Source organism: Punica granatum, chromosome 8 (assembly GCF_007655135.1).
Source record: "Punica granatum isolate Tunisia-2019 chromosome 8, ASM765513v2, whole genome shotgun sequence".
NCBI lineage: Eukaryota > Viridiplantae > Streptophyta > Magnoliopsida > Myrtales > Lythraceae > Punica > Punica granatum.
The window spans coordinates 22981819-22997334 of NC_045134.1; the positions used below are offsets into that span (position 1 = coordinate 22981819).

Genomic DNA, 15516 nt, shown 5'->3' on the forward strand with positions numbered 1-15516 from the left:
GTTGATAGGGGAAGCCAAGCCTCCTTCGCTCCAATTGAGATCTTAAATCTCGATTGGAGAAATGATATCTCGGCAAGCCATTTTATTGTTTCTCAACAGCTGGCTCACGGCCACCTTCCCCCTGAGGAGATCGAAAGATAGACACGAATAATTTCATAAGTATTGAATTTGAAACCTCGTGATTATAAAAAAAGAGTATATACGACTACATTACAATCTCTTTTAATGTAATTTTATAAACTTAACTGATTACAATTGTATATATATTGAGATAGTACAAAATTATATATGTTATTGCACAAAATCCACTTGTTTATTACATTCGATGATAATAAGTTATCAACTCAAAGAATTATCTCATTATTCACCCTAAAAATATATCATCTTATTACAATCCGAAAAAAAAATCATCTTTATGTTCTAAGCAAAAATCATATAATACGTGTCCGCGCTTGGAAGTGAATCTTTCCTTGGAGAAGCAAATGTCCAGCAATGAAATGGACCCGACACACGATTATTTTTGGAAGGTGGGATCTTAGAATATATATGTACCCGTAGCACTATGCTCTCGATGGTAACATTGGGATCATGTGAAAGAACATGCCGAATGGCTTAAGTGGAGATTCCAAGGCTTGGTGATGAAGAATATGCATATAATATCTGCCAACCATAGGAGGAGCTATTTTGGCGGCAATATCTTAGTCTCTAGTGTGTCCTTTTGGGTTATATATAGAATGTGCGAGGGACATTTTTTTTTCCTTGAAAGAATTTGCAAGGGAAATTATTTTTATAATTTTAGAGATGGAGCATTCAAGTTTACTTTCACTTTTAAAAATGTATTTTTCGAAATTCAAACTTGCACTATTTCTTCATACGGGATTAATATTATTTACCAGCTAATCTACAGCTTATAATTGGTCGTCCATAGTGACAAATATATACACTTTAAACAAGTTTAAACTGAGCTCATCGTTTTAGTTCCTTGTGAGTTTCGATCATGTCAGGTTGTGTCCTTGTATTTCCCATAATGACAGATATATACAGCTTTAAACTAAACACATCATTTAGCTAAAACAATGCCCTACCACATGTATTTCGAAGGGGTGTACAAGACAGAATACGTGTACACATTCTCGTTAACATTTATGAGTTGTTTTTTTTTTTAGGGGATATATAGTCGATATGAAAACCTGGAATTGCATACTTAGATATATATATTTTCTGTAGATTGCGCACTTTGATATTAGGGGCAGATATCGACCGACTATCTAGCTAGTATATATCTTCCCGTAATAGTATAGTTGGATTTATGGGAAGTTATTTATAATTCCTGTGCCATACATCTTGTAAAAAATATCATGCAGTTTAAATTACGTCGTCTAAATTACAGAAATATAAAGATAATTAATTCAGGAATATGATGGATGACAAGAAATGCGTTCCTTCTTGGCAACCAATGGGCTCCCAAGTATAAAATACGTACACGTTACTCAACCATATACCCAATGTTATATATAGATTCGTAAATCTCTATATGTGTACCGATTTTGTCGAGAAGAATCTCCTAGGACCATCCCCGACGACGTTAAGCATTGTTAATTATTTGATTTACGACAATCAATGGACGTAGTGATCGTGAAGTATTCAGACATCTTTCTACTAGGATGTCATATAAAATATGCTGTACATATACGAATGACAGATGCATAAGTTCTAAGTAGGAAAATCAAATGGGGGTGTCAAAGCTAAGAAAAAGTCAAAATACGCGTAAGGAGAAAGGTATGGGAGAGGGGACGGCGAGCTCACGCCCACACGCTCTGGGAAAGCGGTTGGCAACAAGATCCAATCAGAGGGGACAAATAGAATAACAGCCGCTATTTCCTCTGGCCCTCGCTTGACCCCCTCCAAACCTTATCTCGCTTCCCTACGCTCCCCCTCCCGGCGCGTGGGTCTCCCCAGGTCTTTCCGACTGAGATAATACTTATCCGTCGTGGTAATTTTTTTCATCCGCAACACGCGATCGATATGAACATCTTCAAGGTCACCAACAAAGAATCCCATACGTATCAACTCACTTGACCACTCTACTTACTAGATAGACTGGAGGTGACAACTTGCATAGTTATATTGATTGTCTAACTTACGTTCTTTGAAAAACTTGTAGATACCTAGACCACGCCACTCACCAGCACTCTTATAGTTTGTTTAGTTATAGTTTGTTTAGATCATGAGTTATGAATAGTTATGGAAGTGAATTACGGGGTTATTGTATAAATTTATATAATAATCCTCCACCGAGCAAATAATAATAATAATAATAATAATAATCATTCATTACCCATAATTCAAGCAAGTTGTTATTCTTAGGCGTTTTAGTTTCCCGTTATTACATTTTCTCTCTATCTTAGTTACGCGTCGGAAGCGTCGATTCAGACCTCCAACTGCTGGACTGGACTCCCCTATTTGTGTGTTGTAGGCCACTGGAGTTTCACACGAGTAGCCATGGACCGTTGGCACCTCTTTTGACTGCTACTTTCGGACTCCTATCAAGACTTGAACTTGAGGCTTTATTTAAGAAAAATAAGCGCTAATTAGAGTCGTCACATAAGAGCACAATGCGCCAACCTCTTTGAATCTGTACACTAATGGAATAGATCATCGAACAATGATGGGGTTAACCAATCTTCAAATACAGGAATCGGGACATCGATTGGAGTTGTGGGAGTATAACCTACTATAGGTCTGGAATCTTTCTTTTTACTACAACATGTCACAGTCTCTGTCAAATTTTAGAGTCAATTTTTTCTTTCTTTTCGATTACAAGAGAGCCTATGGGTTTAGTGCAGTTAGAGGTATGGGTAGTCTCACATAAGTATCGAATTTAAAATCTCTTAATTATTAGGCGAAGCGTGCGCTATTGCGCTACACCTACTTTGATTTTTAAAGTCAAATTTGGGACCTGTGAATTGAAGGGTATTTTTATCCGTTCAGCCACAATACTGAGTGTAGCCATACCTATCAATTAAGAGAGGTTCTATATGTGTTCTTTATTAGTCACTTGATGGTAGATTATCTAAGCGAGCCGATTGATAAATTATGAATGTGAGTGATGTGTGTCTAAATAATATAAATCAACACGGGTTAGTTCAAGTAGGTCGTCGCTAATTCCTCTTAAAAAGGGTCTTGGGTTCGAGTTCTGTGAATGAAAAAAATTCATGCTATGATAGTTTTACCCCCTTAGTAGGCTAATCCAGCTCAAACTGGATTAGTCGGGATTCATTAAGCTTTCAAATACCATAGTATATACCCAAATATAATATAAAAATAAATCTACTTTTTTTTTTTGCTGGAAATAAGGATACCGTGTTTTCCGTCGCCTATTCGGTTTAAATTTTTTGGTTAAAAACATGGTTGCCTCTACTTATAAGGCAGTAAACATTTATTAAAAATTTAAGATGGTAAACCTCGCAAACAAGATTATCTAAGATATAGTTTTTTTCCCCTTAATTTCTGGTCACAAAAGAGGTTATTGTAAAGTCCTAATAACTACTTATCAAAAAAAATCTTAATAACTATTAAAACGGCATAAGTAGTCCTACCATTAGAATCAAATATGCAATCTATTATTGATTGATATGCGATGACGTATATCGCTACGCTATATTCTCTTTCTTGATTAAGCTATAGTTTATATACATCGAATCATTCCATAATATTTTTCTAAATCAATAAAAATATTTATGGGTGACTATCGATAAAAGCAGAAAATAGAAGATTTATGATCAAAAGTCCCTTTCGCCACCCCATCTTTTCTTTTTGTTCCAATTTTTTGGACTGTCAATGTTACTAGTATGTGCCAAGTCCACGTCTTCTATGGTCACCCATTTTTGTTCTTCTGAATTGAATTCCCAATGCATGATCGATCCAACGAAACCTCTCACCTTTCAACAATAATAACAATAACAATACCTCTCTCTCTCTCTCTCTCTCTCTCTCTCTCTCTCTCTCTCTCTCTGTTGATATATAAATACCCATCAAACTCACCCAATGACCGTATCTCCAAAGTCCAAACTTTCAGAACATTCCCTGCTAAATTCCCATACATTCATTTTTGCATCAAAATCTATCGTTGTCCCTTCACGACTCTAGGCCGCCGAGCTAGCTAGTTAGAAAATGGTCGTGTCAACTGCAAGCCCAAACATTCGATATAGGAAAACTTGGGCAATCGGGATCCCGATCATTGATCTCTCGCTCCAAAGGTCTGAGCTCTCAGATACAATCGTGAAAGCATGCGAGGAGTTTGGTTTCTTCAAGGTCATCAACCACGGAGTGCCACGGGACACAGTCACGAGGCTCGAGGAGGAGTGCGTTGAGTTCTTCGCAAAGCCCGCCTCAGAGAAGCATCACGCTGGCCCTGCGAACCCGTTCGGGTATGGATGCAAGAACATCGGCCCGAATGGGGACATGGGAGAGCTTGAATACCTTCTTCTTCAGTCTGATTCTTTGAGCGTTGCCGAGAGATCAAAAACTATCTCCGACGACCCGAACAAATTCAGGTACTGAAGTTTTTCGAATATATTGAACGTATTCATGCACCTTTTACGTATTCAATCTTCTCTTCTACTCGTTCTCCTTATCATTTTGAAAAACATATCATCTCGTATTTTAACAGTTAAATATATGAAGAAATGTAATATTATCTGGTATTTTTACTAAGTATTTTGTCAAAGAATATATATATATATATATATATTATACTTATTTGTTTACACACGCTCTGAAAAAAAAAAGTTTTTGAAAGAGAGTTCTCAAAGTCCAAAGATATTTTTGTGGTGTGACTGAAAGTGTAGCCATAGAAAAGCCTGAGAAAAAAGATGAATTTCTGTAATTTTCTTGTTATTCTTTATTTTAATTTTTTTTATGTACACATTACACAGATACAATTTCTTGGTCTTCAAGCACATTATGCGGGACCTATTAATGATTTATTTTAGCAATACACTATTATATAGCAACCTTTTAATTAAGCTTTTTTTGTGACCAAAATATGATAAATAGAACAATGGAAATGATATAAAGGGTGGATTGGAATTAACTTTGGGCCATGAAAGACTAAAAATTAGATTCTTCGACAAAGAGGATGCATCTAGTGGTAAATGTCCTTATCTGATAATCATTAGATTTTAGGTTCAATTTTTGCAGTGAAATTATTTGTGCCCTTTTATTAGAATTTATTAGAACTTTTATTTCTTTATATTAAACATATGAACATCTCTTATAATAATCGAAAAACATTATTTCCATCGATTTTGAAACAATGGAAGAATTTTCTTTTCTATTATAAAATCATTTAAATACCTTTCTGCAGATGATGCTATATGGTATCCTAGAAAAGGACATCCGACGTTTACAAATGACATGAAATCATTAGGACAGGAATAAAATATGTTCTAATGGGATGATTTTCTTCGGTTTCTCAAAGCCCAATGATGTAACTAGATTATATAATTTCAACATTATACTTTTTCGATATAAAATATGATATATTTTATTTTTATATAATAATAAATAGTAATCTATTTAGTCGGTCCGTTCCTTTTTCTTGAACTCGGCTACATGATGCCCGAAAAGGAGACTTTTGAATTAGGTGGAGGCCACTTTTTTTTTCCTTCTTAAAAAAAAAATTATGGTCCAACCGTAGAAAAGTGTAGCTTTCAACTTTGTATTACTTCATTTTAATTATATAAATTATTGTAATTATTATCATTATTTACGAATTATTTAGCCATCGAGTGATAAAACTTCATTTGAATATATTTCCTTGAAGCGGTAACTTCCCAGGGAGATGTCCCATTTTCTGATCAGTGTACTTGGATATTAAAACGTCCACTTTTTTTTTTTTTTTCCAATGGACCATATTAGAACTCGGAATTCTCATAGATATAGTCGAAATAGAAATTATAAATAAAGGAACAAAATGAGAGAAGAGAAGCAAAGATACATTTGTTCTTCTCCTGTCGGAAACTCCGCTTGTTTTTGGCGGCTTATTTTTGCCATTAAAAGCATTTCATTTTTGGGTCAATGCAGAGCAAGGATGAGCTAGAAAGGAAAGCTAATACACGCGCGTGCGCGCACACACACATATAATAATATGTAATCGGTCAATATGTGACACTTGACAATAATAATTAGCAAAAATAAAAATTAATTGGTCGATAAACTAAACATATTCTGCAGATGTCATACTATCATGATGTTATATGCAGAAAATTGTCAAAATGATCTTTTCCAGATATGTATATAAATTGGTAAAACTGAATGTTTCGAATAATTCGCAAATCAAGCATGTTTACATAAGATTGGTTGTAGCACGAAGTTCGGATTTTCAGTACTATAACGCCTTGGTTTGTTGGTCAATCTTCTACTTTCGAAACTCCATAGTCGAGTATAAAAAAACTCCACCATAGATAATCGAATTTAGAACATCTCGATTTTATATTGATAATTGTTACTGTTGATGAATATTATCTCCTATTCAAATTTCTGGTTTTTATCCTTTGAAAAAACATAGAAACGACCGCAAATCGAATTCATCCCACTTTCTGATATGAAATGAAATGACAACACTCACGTAATGGCATATATTGGGACCTCATATTTCCAGTGATCGATTTCTATGGGCAATACACATCACATCTTAGGAAAGTCAGAAAGGAATAATGATTCTTATGTCAACTCTATGAAAGGAGAGGAATATGAAGCTTCCATGTGTCCTCTCTCTTTGTACTAAGGTTTGGATGGAAAACTTGTTACCATTCAACGACTTAAAACCGTTAACGCTACGGCTCAGCAACTAAACCGATGACGGGCATTCTTCCACCAACAAATCATTGGTGCCATGCACATTCATACGACGGTCGTAGGAGTTCCATGAATGATTAAGTCGTTGGAAATTTGAATTTGGCTTAGATTAATTTTTATTACCTACAAATGAAAGGATTTTTTTTTAAAGGAATATCATATCATTTTCATTTGAAAGGTTCAAACTTGACTTTTTTATTAAAATCAAAATTGATTTTTCTTTTAATTATTATTATTATTTTTAATGTTAGCAGTTCCGCCGTGAATGAGTACACAGAAGCAGTGAGGGGGCTGGCGACCGAGGTTCTTGATTTGGTGTGTGAGGGTCTATGGCTCTCAGATAGGACGGCCTTCAGCAGGCTCATCAGAGACGTCCAAAGTGACTCCCTCTTGAGGATCAACCACTACCCTCCGAGCAACAAGGGCCTCAAGGCCACCTGGGACCCGCCTATGAAGTTTGACCAGCTCCCCCACACCCACGGTAGGATCGGTTTCGGAGAGCACTCCGACCCTCAGATCCTGACCATCTTGAGATCCAACGATGTCGAGGGCCTCCAGATCTGCTCGCCCGATGGCCTGTGGGTCCCCGTGCCCCCCGATCCTGACCAATTCTACGTAATTGTTGGTGACGCATTACAGGTCGGTTAAACTTTTCATTCTTTCCACCATTTTATTGGTTTTTCATGATTCATCTAATTCATACTCAAAAGTCCTAACACAATCACTTGATAATCAATATGCAGGTTCTGACGAACGGGAGGTTCACGAGCGTAAGGCATAGGGCGATACTGTCAAACTCAGCAAAGCCAAGGATGTCGATGATGTACTTCGGGGCACCGACGTTGAATTCGTGGATCAAACCCCTACCCGAACTAGTCTCGCCCCACAGGCCCAATCTTTACAAGTCCTTCACCTGGGGTGAGTACAAGAAAGCGCTTTACACACTGCGGCTGGCGGATTCCCGACTCGACCTCTTCAAGACTCAGAAAGCGAATCAAGAAGAAAATCACATGACTTTTGATTGAGAATATAGAGTAATTTAGTCAATCAAATTATGTAGAGAGAAAAAGTTCAAAGAGGATTTGTAATCGTTTTTGTACATAAGTTGTCTCGTAGAGTTGCAGTTTCTCCATTTCATTTTTTCTAATTTATCTCTTGTATTTGAACTTTCATTTATTGGAAAATTTTGTATTCTTATAACATTTTCAGAATTTTTTTCCTCATTTTCGATAATAAGGGAAATTCAAAAAAATTAATATAATAAAATAAAAATTTTAATCCTAATAATTAGTAAAAATTCTAATAAGGGTCTGCTCTTCCGCTACGCCCTATGTCTCATTTCTCCTCGTTTCTTTGATTGGCTGTCGAAAGGTTGAATCTAACTGAGGGCTGACTCTCTAGACAATGTCTATATATCTAGGCCCTAGCATTGCAATGATATTTAGGACTTAGGTTCCATGGATATCTATTACCTATGATAAAATTTCTATTGTAATCGATTGTTTGTAATTTCTTATTATAACAAAAAGAAAATATCATTTGCACATTATACTGGCAACTTTTTTCAGTTTTTATTTATTTATATCGATGCTATATCAACCTAATCTTTCATATTATTGACTTGGGATTTGAGATTTTTTGGATGCATTTGGTAACGGAGTATAATTCAATTTACTTTGATTTAGTTTGATTTTACGGGATGAAAACAAAAATAATTTGAAAAAGTACGTGATATAATTTATTATTAAATTGAAAGAAAATATAAAAAGTAATGACTGTATTGTTGAATTCTGAAAAAAAGTAATGAATAGTTGAGATAATTTAATATTAAAAAATTAATTATAATAAAAAATAAAAAATACGTGAGAGAATTTATTATTAAATTAAAAAAGAGTAATGATTGTACTATTAAATTATAAAAAAAGTAAAGTAAAATTAAGTTAGGTTAAATCAAACTTGGTTATAAAACATACTAAATTGTTATAATTTTATAGGTCTCGGTGGGTATTTGAAGCTTCCTGTACTTCAAATCTTAAAGCTAGGAATGCTTAAATACAATAATCTCCTAATTCTCCATCCTTCTCTCCAACCAATACAGAAATATAAGTACGATCAAAATCCGGGTGGGGTACAATTCCTCCTTCCTACTACTTTAGACTCTCACGACAAGAAACTCGAAAATCAAATCACGGTATACTGAATAATTCAAAATATTTAGAAAACGACACTCACATATGTATTTAGATAATTCGTACGGTTGAATTCAGTTGCTTTCCGATTTTTCTAGGCTTATCATTGTGTGGTTCCATAGTCCAAATCAACATCCCATCGTGGTTCAAAGATCAAACTCCATCTGCTCCAAAGCACCTCACTTTTCTCTGTGCAACCAAAAATCTGCTTTTAATTAGTTTCAGAATTAGTCAAATGACCAAATAAGGTAAACATTCCCATTTACAATTTGAGTTCATATTGGCCCATTGGGATTTTGGGAGCAATGCATGAATGCATCCCTTTCAACTGCTCATGAATGTGAAAAGCTATCCATACATGACAAAGAAAACTTTGGGTTTACCCACAAATTGATCACCTTACTCCACCAAACCTTGGTCAAAATTTTTGTGCTCTATCACAGTGAAATCTTACACAATGTTATGGTTAATCTAAATAACACAGTCAGTCCGACTTAACAAAAAAGATTTTGAAGTATAAGTTAGTGAGTTGAATTCAGGGTCAAACTAACATGAAATAGTTTTACATGATATCAGCATTTCGTCACGGGTAATCAATTCACACCGTGTCACTGTTTTTCAGGCAAGGTATGACTCGTTGATGTTCTTTGAGGTTGGTTGTTCTTGGTCTATCATTGCCTAATTAAGGAGCAGCTTGATAGCAACGACAAGGTCTCGATATGGCAAAGATCCAAATCAGCAATTAATTAACCAGGCACATTGTGGTGTGACGGAGCACACATTGTGGTTGTTTAACTTTTGAGGGATCGAGTAAGACAAGATGGAAGATAAAATAAAAGGCTATAATAAGAAGTTTAACGATGAGAGTCGAACTCATAACCTATAAAATCCACGAAAAATGCGGAAGACACAGTTCCTTAAAGAAAGACTTGGGGGGTAAATTGGCTCAAACAAAAAGTTGTGAGGTAAAGTTAATGTTATCGTAACAATTTCAGGGCCCTATCGAGTAATTATCCCTGAAATTGTGGCATTGCGTGACTATCAACAGATTGTTAGGTATGGCTGTATTTGATTTTGACTGATAAAAGCAAAATGAAGCCAATTTAATGAATGCATTTACTTATTTAGGCAGATTACCATGGATGGCATTGACAGCTTAATCATAGTTGTGCGGTTGAAATGGTTTAGGTGAAAATTATCTACTGACCTTGTGACCTTCATCTCAATTAATAATTGATATAATATCTAAAGTGATCTAATTATTATTGTTTCATACATAAGCAATCCCTGTCGTGCCATGGTTTGCATTACTATAACGGAAATGCGGCTATGGTTGAATCTCCTTTTTTGCCGTCCACTCGAATGCCTTGAAATTAATTTAACTAAAACTGTTTTTCACACGGATGAACCGTGAGCATGAAATTTCATACGCGTGTTAGTTATAATTTTGACAGTGGCTTACGTAGAATCCGAAAATTCCTCATGACAACCTCAATTAGGATTGTCATTAGAGGTCTTCGAACTTGAAGGATGAAGTATCACGAAACGACTTCATAATTTTTTTTTTTCATCAGCAAGACCATATAATTTCCTTTATCTATGGGCTTGACAAATCCCCGCTCGACCGTGATCTTAATTACTTCATAGGTTTTAGCTCGGACACACCTGTAGTGCATGTTCTATCAGTATTTGAATGACATATAATGGGCTTTATCTAAATGGGTCGGATTGACTAGGTTAATCCAAGAATCGCAGGCCGTGGCAAACTTCTAATTCGCGGGCTGGGCTTTGTCATGGGACGGGACACACAACGTTAATCACGTGGCAGAACTAAGGCTCATGCCCCAACTTAACTGGGACGACGAAGGGCAACGATATCTTCTCATATGGAAGAACAATGACCGCAGAATTATGGCACAACAGACCGGTCATTCCATCTCATCTCCGCGTCGGAGTTTAGCTGGTTCATTGTCCGTATATGAGGTGGCCTCGGGCTTATAACATCGCGCATCATTGTGACAATCAAGAGATTTTTAGCCCAATTACAGTCTGACACTCGAATGAGAATAACGAGTGAGGAGTCCAGAGGGAAATTAATTACCAGCTGGAATGTACCGACTCCCCCGAGGATATATACACTACATCATCATGTGTTGATGCATCACCGTCTCTCAACATGATCCACCCGACTCCAGCCTACGGGAGTCGGGTCTCGGGCGTGGCCTCCGATCTACATCAGTTATTGGGCGGCGGTAGTGCAAATGTTCGTACAAAAATTATGAACACACTGGCTTACTAACGATAATAGCATATAAGGTCGTTATCAATGGTGCGTATTCTTTTTTCTCACTTGTATGGAAAAAGGCGACGTCTTCCAGCGTAAGCAGTGATGGCATAAGTGTTGCAGAATGACCCGATGCTGATATAAGAATTCCACTCGCACGTTTACTTGTGAAATGAGATTATTTTTCATATGCACCAAGAAAAATATTCATAAATTAATAATTAATACGCTCACTTTTTCCTATATCTATAACACTACATACATATGTGGGGTTGGGGCTGCTGCTTCTGAAAATTCGGCTGTTGTCTTTGGAAAAATGAACCTTCGAACTTCCACGTTCAATCCACGGTATAAGTAGGACTCAGGAACCGAGTCGCCGACCGACGAACCTATCGGGGTTGAGTAAACCGTCTTCTCATTATAGACCAATTTTTATTTTTCTTAGTACTCGTGTTTCGTCAAAAAGGTACTATGTGTTACATAGAAAATTAAGATTAAGAAATTAATTAAGTAAAGATGAATCTCAGTTGCCAGTCAACATCATGTAGAGTTTACTACTCAAATTAAAAGAAACTAATGATGAGATGAAACTCCCGTCGTAATTCCCAAGCTAAACATTTTCCACCCCGACAAGCGGGAAAATCAAGACTAGGGCAAGCATTTTATATTTATTTCCATATCACCGCATACGTACTTTCATTTTTCTTTCTATATATATATATATATTTATGTTACAAGAAAGCTCACAAGCTTACCAAGGACAAGGGAAGGGAAATAGAAGAATACTAGAGTGGAAAAAAGGGATGCAGTACGGTTGCATCCGCTTACACGAGGGATTTTATATTCGATTCTTAAGGATAGATTAGCTACTCATACATCTTTTATTGGCTAAATTTTTTTATTTTCTTATATTAAGCACACGTGTCTCCTTTTTAAAAAGAATTAAAAAAAATACAAGAGTAGATTTACTAATAGAATATTGGATTTGAAGTTCACCAAAAAAAAAAATTGAATTTGGAACTTCTTCATTGTGACAACGTACAATATATATATATATGAAAGCATAAATATGGTCATTTGGGCATGGTAACCTCGGAACTCTTGATTGTTGAATGAAATTTTTGAATTTTGGATTTTCTTTTTAAACCTTTTAATAAATTACAAATTGTGAGACATGTCATCACTCAATTTTTGAATTAATATACTTCATATTTATATTTTAAAAGAGCTATTATTTATGTAAGTAGATTGCGTAGACTCATATTTGTTTTTCAAAATATAAATTAGATATTTTTTTTATAAATATTATGTATGATACATTGTAAACTGTGACCTATTCGATACTAAAAGATACTGCAACCACTCGACACGAGCTCTTAAAGGGTACGTCTACCATTAAAGAGTACGTCTACCATTAGAAGCGAAAGTGAGTTCAATTTTATCTTTTTCTTGCATTGATTCATGAGGTCTCGTGGAAATTTTTAGTCTTTTTCATCTATTTGTGTTTGGCTTGGTATTGAGTGCATGTCAATTATTGATCACTGATGTTCTTGAAAATGAGTTGTTTAAGCCATTTTCCAACTCTTGATTAGTAGTTCCTAAATCTTATATTACTTTTTCACTTACCATGTTTGAAAATTTTCCTTTTCACGTTCTATCATGTGCAAACTATACGAGTTTCACGATTTGTATATATTATTACAAGGAATGCTCATGAATTTAAAAGGGAATATGAAGAGAGAAACCAATATGGTTTGGTACAGATGGTTCAACACCTTTATTATTTAAGGTCTAAACTTCGAATATGTGAATATAGAGAATTCATGATTGGGAGAGCTCTATCCCTTACGGGACCAACCTGGATCGAGCTTGGATTAGTTGGGGTCCATTGAGATTATGGTTATCAGGTGGTGCAAACATGAAAAAAAAAAGTATGAAGAGAGAAAATAGAGGAGTATCTAGAACTTCATCTACAAAAATCAAACCTAATATTTCTTGATTCGGAACTGAGGGGGATCAATCCCCTCTCTCTCTATGAATTCACCGTACAAAGCACTTCTTCGTTGTGAATAATAATCTCGGTCCATAATCATTTCAAAAGATGGGCAGAATATTAGAGAGTCACTCAAATAAGAGCATGGCACGAGTAGACCAATTATCACAATATTCAACGACGGGAAAATTAAGTTATGGAAAGATTGTCATATTACATATGTTTTCAAATACAAGGGCTCTTCTATTAATGACTGAAGAAAATACTCATCTTTTCTTTTTTGTTTTCATAAGTTAATAGTCATTCTTTTGTACATGAAATGGACCCCCCCCCCCAAAAAAAAAAAGAAGAAACAAATAGCATGAGCATTAATCATCTATGAACGTTCACTCAAGAGATCAGATTCCCATTCCCATTAGTTAATTTCACCCCAAATCATTTCTTTTTTGACCCCACTTCCTCTTCCGAGTATACAAAGTCATCTCCACACAGTTCCGCACTGCACTTTGAATATACTCGAAGTCACAATATATATTCAACACGGCCGACCGTTGCCTGAGCCAATTCGTCCCTAAAAGCTACAGATATCCTCGTCGGAGAGCTGCTGTTGCAAGAAGCCTATGTTCTCTTCATTCCAGAAGTCATCCGATAACAGCGATTGATCTCCTCCACCTAATAGCCATAAACTATTGCTCTCCTCGAACGTGTGATTGATATCCATATCAAACTGATCCACGACATTGGTCAAGCCCGAACATCCATTAACATCATTAGCGGTTGGACCTTGTTGTGTCTGCGTGTGTACGTTGCTGGGTGGTTTGTAATAGTACTCTGAAAAATCAGAAACTGGCGAGTGCTGGAAGTCGGAAGAGTCTGATGTCATGCTCGACATCTCGGGCATGACTGTTGGGTCGTGCGACTGGGACCTCATGTGATTGCCAGACTGGAGCACCTGGATATTTGTCCAATGATTCATGCTGTCCATTGGACTGGGGTGTTGTCCTAAGGTAGCCCCAGATGAAGCTCGGATTCGCTCCATCATCCGCGGTATCCACTCGTACCGCATTGCATCCCTGAACTGCTGGCTGTTAACGTCACATTTGAGTTGCTTGGCCTGCTTTTGCACCCGCGTCCTCCAGTAGTTCTTTATCTCGTTGTCGGTTCTTCCAGGCAGATACTTCGCTATCTTCGACCACCTTCAGAAAGAACAACACAACGAAATGACTTATTAGAGGGAATTCTCAAAATATTGGACACTTCAAGGACATGTAGACCGAGCAGGCAATGATGCTATATCATAATTATGTATTGCTAGTGGGAAGTACGTACCGGTTTCCCCAGCGGGAATGAAGATCGAGTATCATCAATTGTTCCTGCAACGTGATGTTCCCTCGTCGAACATCAGGCCGCAGGTAGTTAAGCCACCGTAATCTGCAGCTCTTTCCAGTTCTCTTCAATCCTGCTTTACATCAACCAAAATAAACAGCAATTTTAGTTAGCCTTCAAGGCAACGAAGAACCCGAACACAGCAAAAACCAGGCATATGACATGCATTGCAAGCCACGCAAACTGACCTGCGAAGTGGGCCACGGAGTTCCACCGGCCTTCTCCGTGGGCCCGTACATAGTTGATGAGCAACTCGTCCTCTTCATCAGTCCACGGCCCTTTCCTTACATCGCCCGCGCCGAGCTCTTCTCCAATTACCGGTGCCCCAGAGCCATTAGCAGACCCGCTTATGTGAATTTCCATTTTGGCTAAGATTAGAAGAAGGCTGCTTCCAAGTCGATCGAAGGCAGTTTAGTACGTGTGCCGATTAGCTTCGCCGGGATTGCGATCGATCAAGTCTAGAAGAAAGAAGATCGATGAAATGTCACTTTGGTTGAGGTTACAGATAAGGAGGGGATATATATAGAGGGATTGATAATGGGGCCCATAGGGAATGAGAAGTTGAGTCAGTTGACCGTATAATTTTATTGCAAATCAAAGAGAACTAAGTGGTAATACGAGACTTTCAAGCGGATGCGCACTAACACTTAATAATTTAATTATTTACGATTTTTTTCTATGAATAACGGGGACTAAGCCCAATATAAAAACAAAATAAACTAATTAATGTAGAGACGGAGTATGAAAGCCCCAATGATATTGCCAAAAAAAGAAAATTGAATGTAATAAAAATTATTTACAAT

The 15516-nt window shown here is 36.6% G+C and overlaps 2 protein-coding genes across 4 annotated transcripts; one reads left to right on the forward strand and one right to left on the reverse strand.

Annotated features, from left to right (window-relative positions):
• The first annotated feature begins 4022 nt into the window (after positions 1-4022).
• On the forward strand, positions 4023-8075 carry LOC116187437 (gibberellin 2-beta-dioxygenase 2). 2 transcript variants are annotated; one of them, XM_031516132.1, is made up of 3 exons: positions 4023-4556; positions 7113-7500; positions 7605-8075. In XM_031516132.1, exons 1-3 carry the CDS (start codon positions 4174-4176, stop codon positions 7884-7886), a joined length of 1053 nt encoding a protein of 350 aa, XP_031371992.1. In that variant the 5' UTR covers positions 4023-4173; the 3' UTR covers positions 7887-8075. The 2 variants fall into 2 exon arrangements, with proteins under 2 accessions (XP_031371992.1, XP_031371993.1); XM_031516133.1 differs by having other exon boundaries at positions 4025-4556; positions 7116-7500; positions 7605-8074.
• Positions 8076-13489: 5414 nt separating this feature from the next.
• Positions 13490-15186, reverse strand: LOC116187443 (transcription factor MYB108-like). Of its 2 annotated transcripts, none has more exons than XM_031516144.1 (3): positions 14902-15186; positions 14657-14786; positions 13490-14523 (listed from the first exon to the last, which is right to left on the reverse strand). In XM_031516144.1, exons 1-3 carry the CDS (start codon positions 15074-15076, stop codon positions 13899-13901), a joined length of 930 nt encoding a protein of 309 aa, XP_031372004.1. In that variant the 5' UTR covers positions 15077-15186; the 3' UTR covers positions 13490-13898. The 2 variants fall into 2 exon arrangements, with proteins under 2 accessions (XP_031372004.1, XP_031372003.1); XM_031516143.1 differs by having other exon boundaries at positions 14657-14789.
• Between the last annotated feature and the right edge of the window lie 330 nt (positions 15187-15516).

What these genes read in the sequence shown, in the direction of transcription:
- LOC116187437 (XM_031516132.1), top strand. Translation starts at nt 4,174, where the DNA reads ATGGTCGTGTCAACTGCAAGCCCAAACATTCGATATAGGAAAACTTGG. An exon ending in GACGACCCGAACAAATTCAG is followed by an intron (nt 4,557 to 7,112) that starts GTACTGAAGTTT and finishes TTTTAATGTTAG; the next exon opens with CAGTTCCGCCGTGAATGAGT. An exon ending in TTGTTGGTGACGCATTACAG is followed by an intron (nt 7,501 to 7,604) that starts GTCGGTTAAACT and finishes ATCAATATGCAG; the next exon opens with GTTCTGACGAACGGGAGGTT.
- LOC116187443 (XM_031516143.1), bottom strand. Translation starts at nt 15,076, where the DNA reads ATGGAAATTCACATAAGCGGGTCTGCTAATGGCTCTGGGGCACCGGTA. An exon ending in CTCCGTGGCCCACTTCGCAG is followed by an intron (nt 14,790 to 14,901) that starts GTCAGTTTGCGT and finishes GTTGATGTAAAG; the next exon opens with CAGGATTGAAGAGAACTGGA. An exon ending in CATTCCCGCTGGGGAAACCG is followed by an intron (nt 14,524 to 14,656) that starts GTACGTACTTCC and finishes TTCTTTCTGAAG; the next exon opens with GTGGTCGAAGATAGCGAAGT.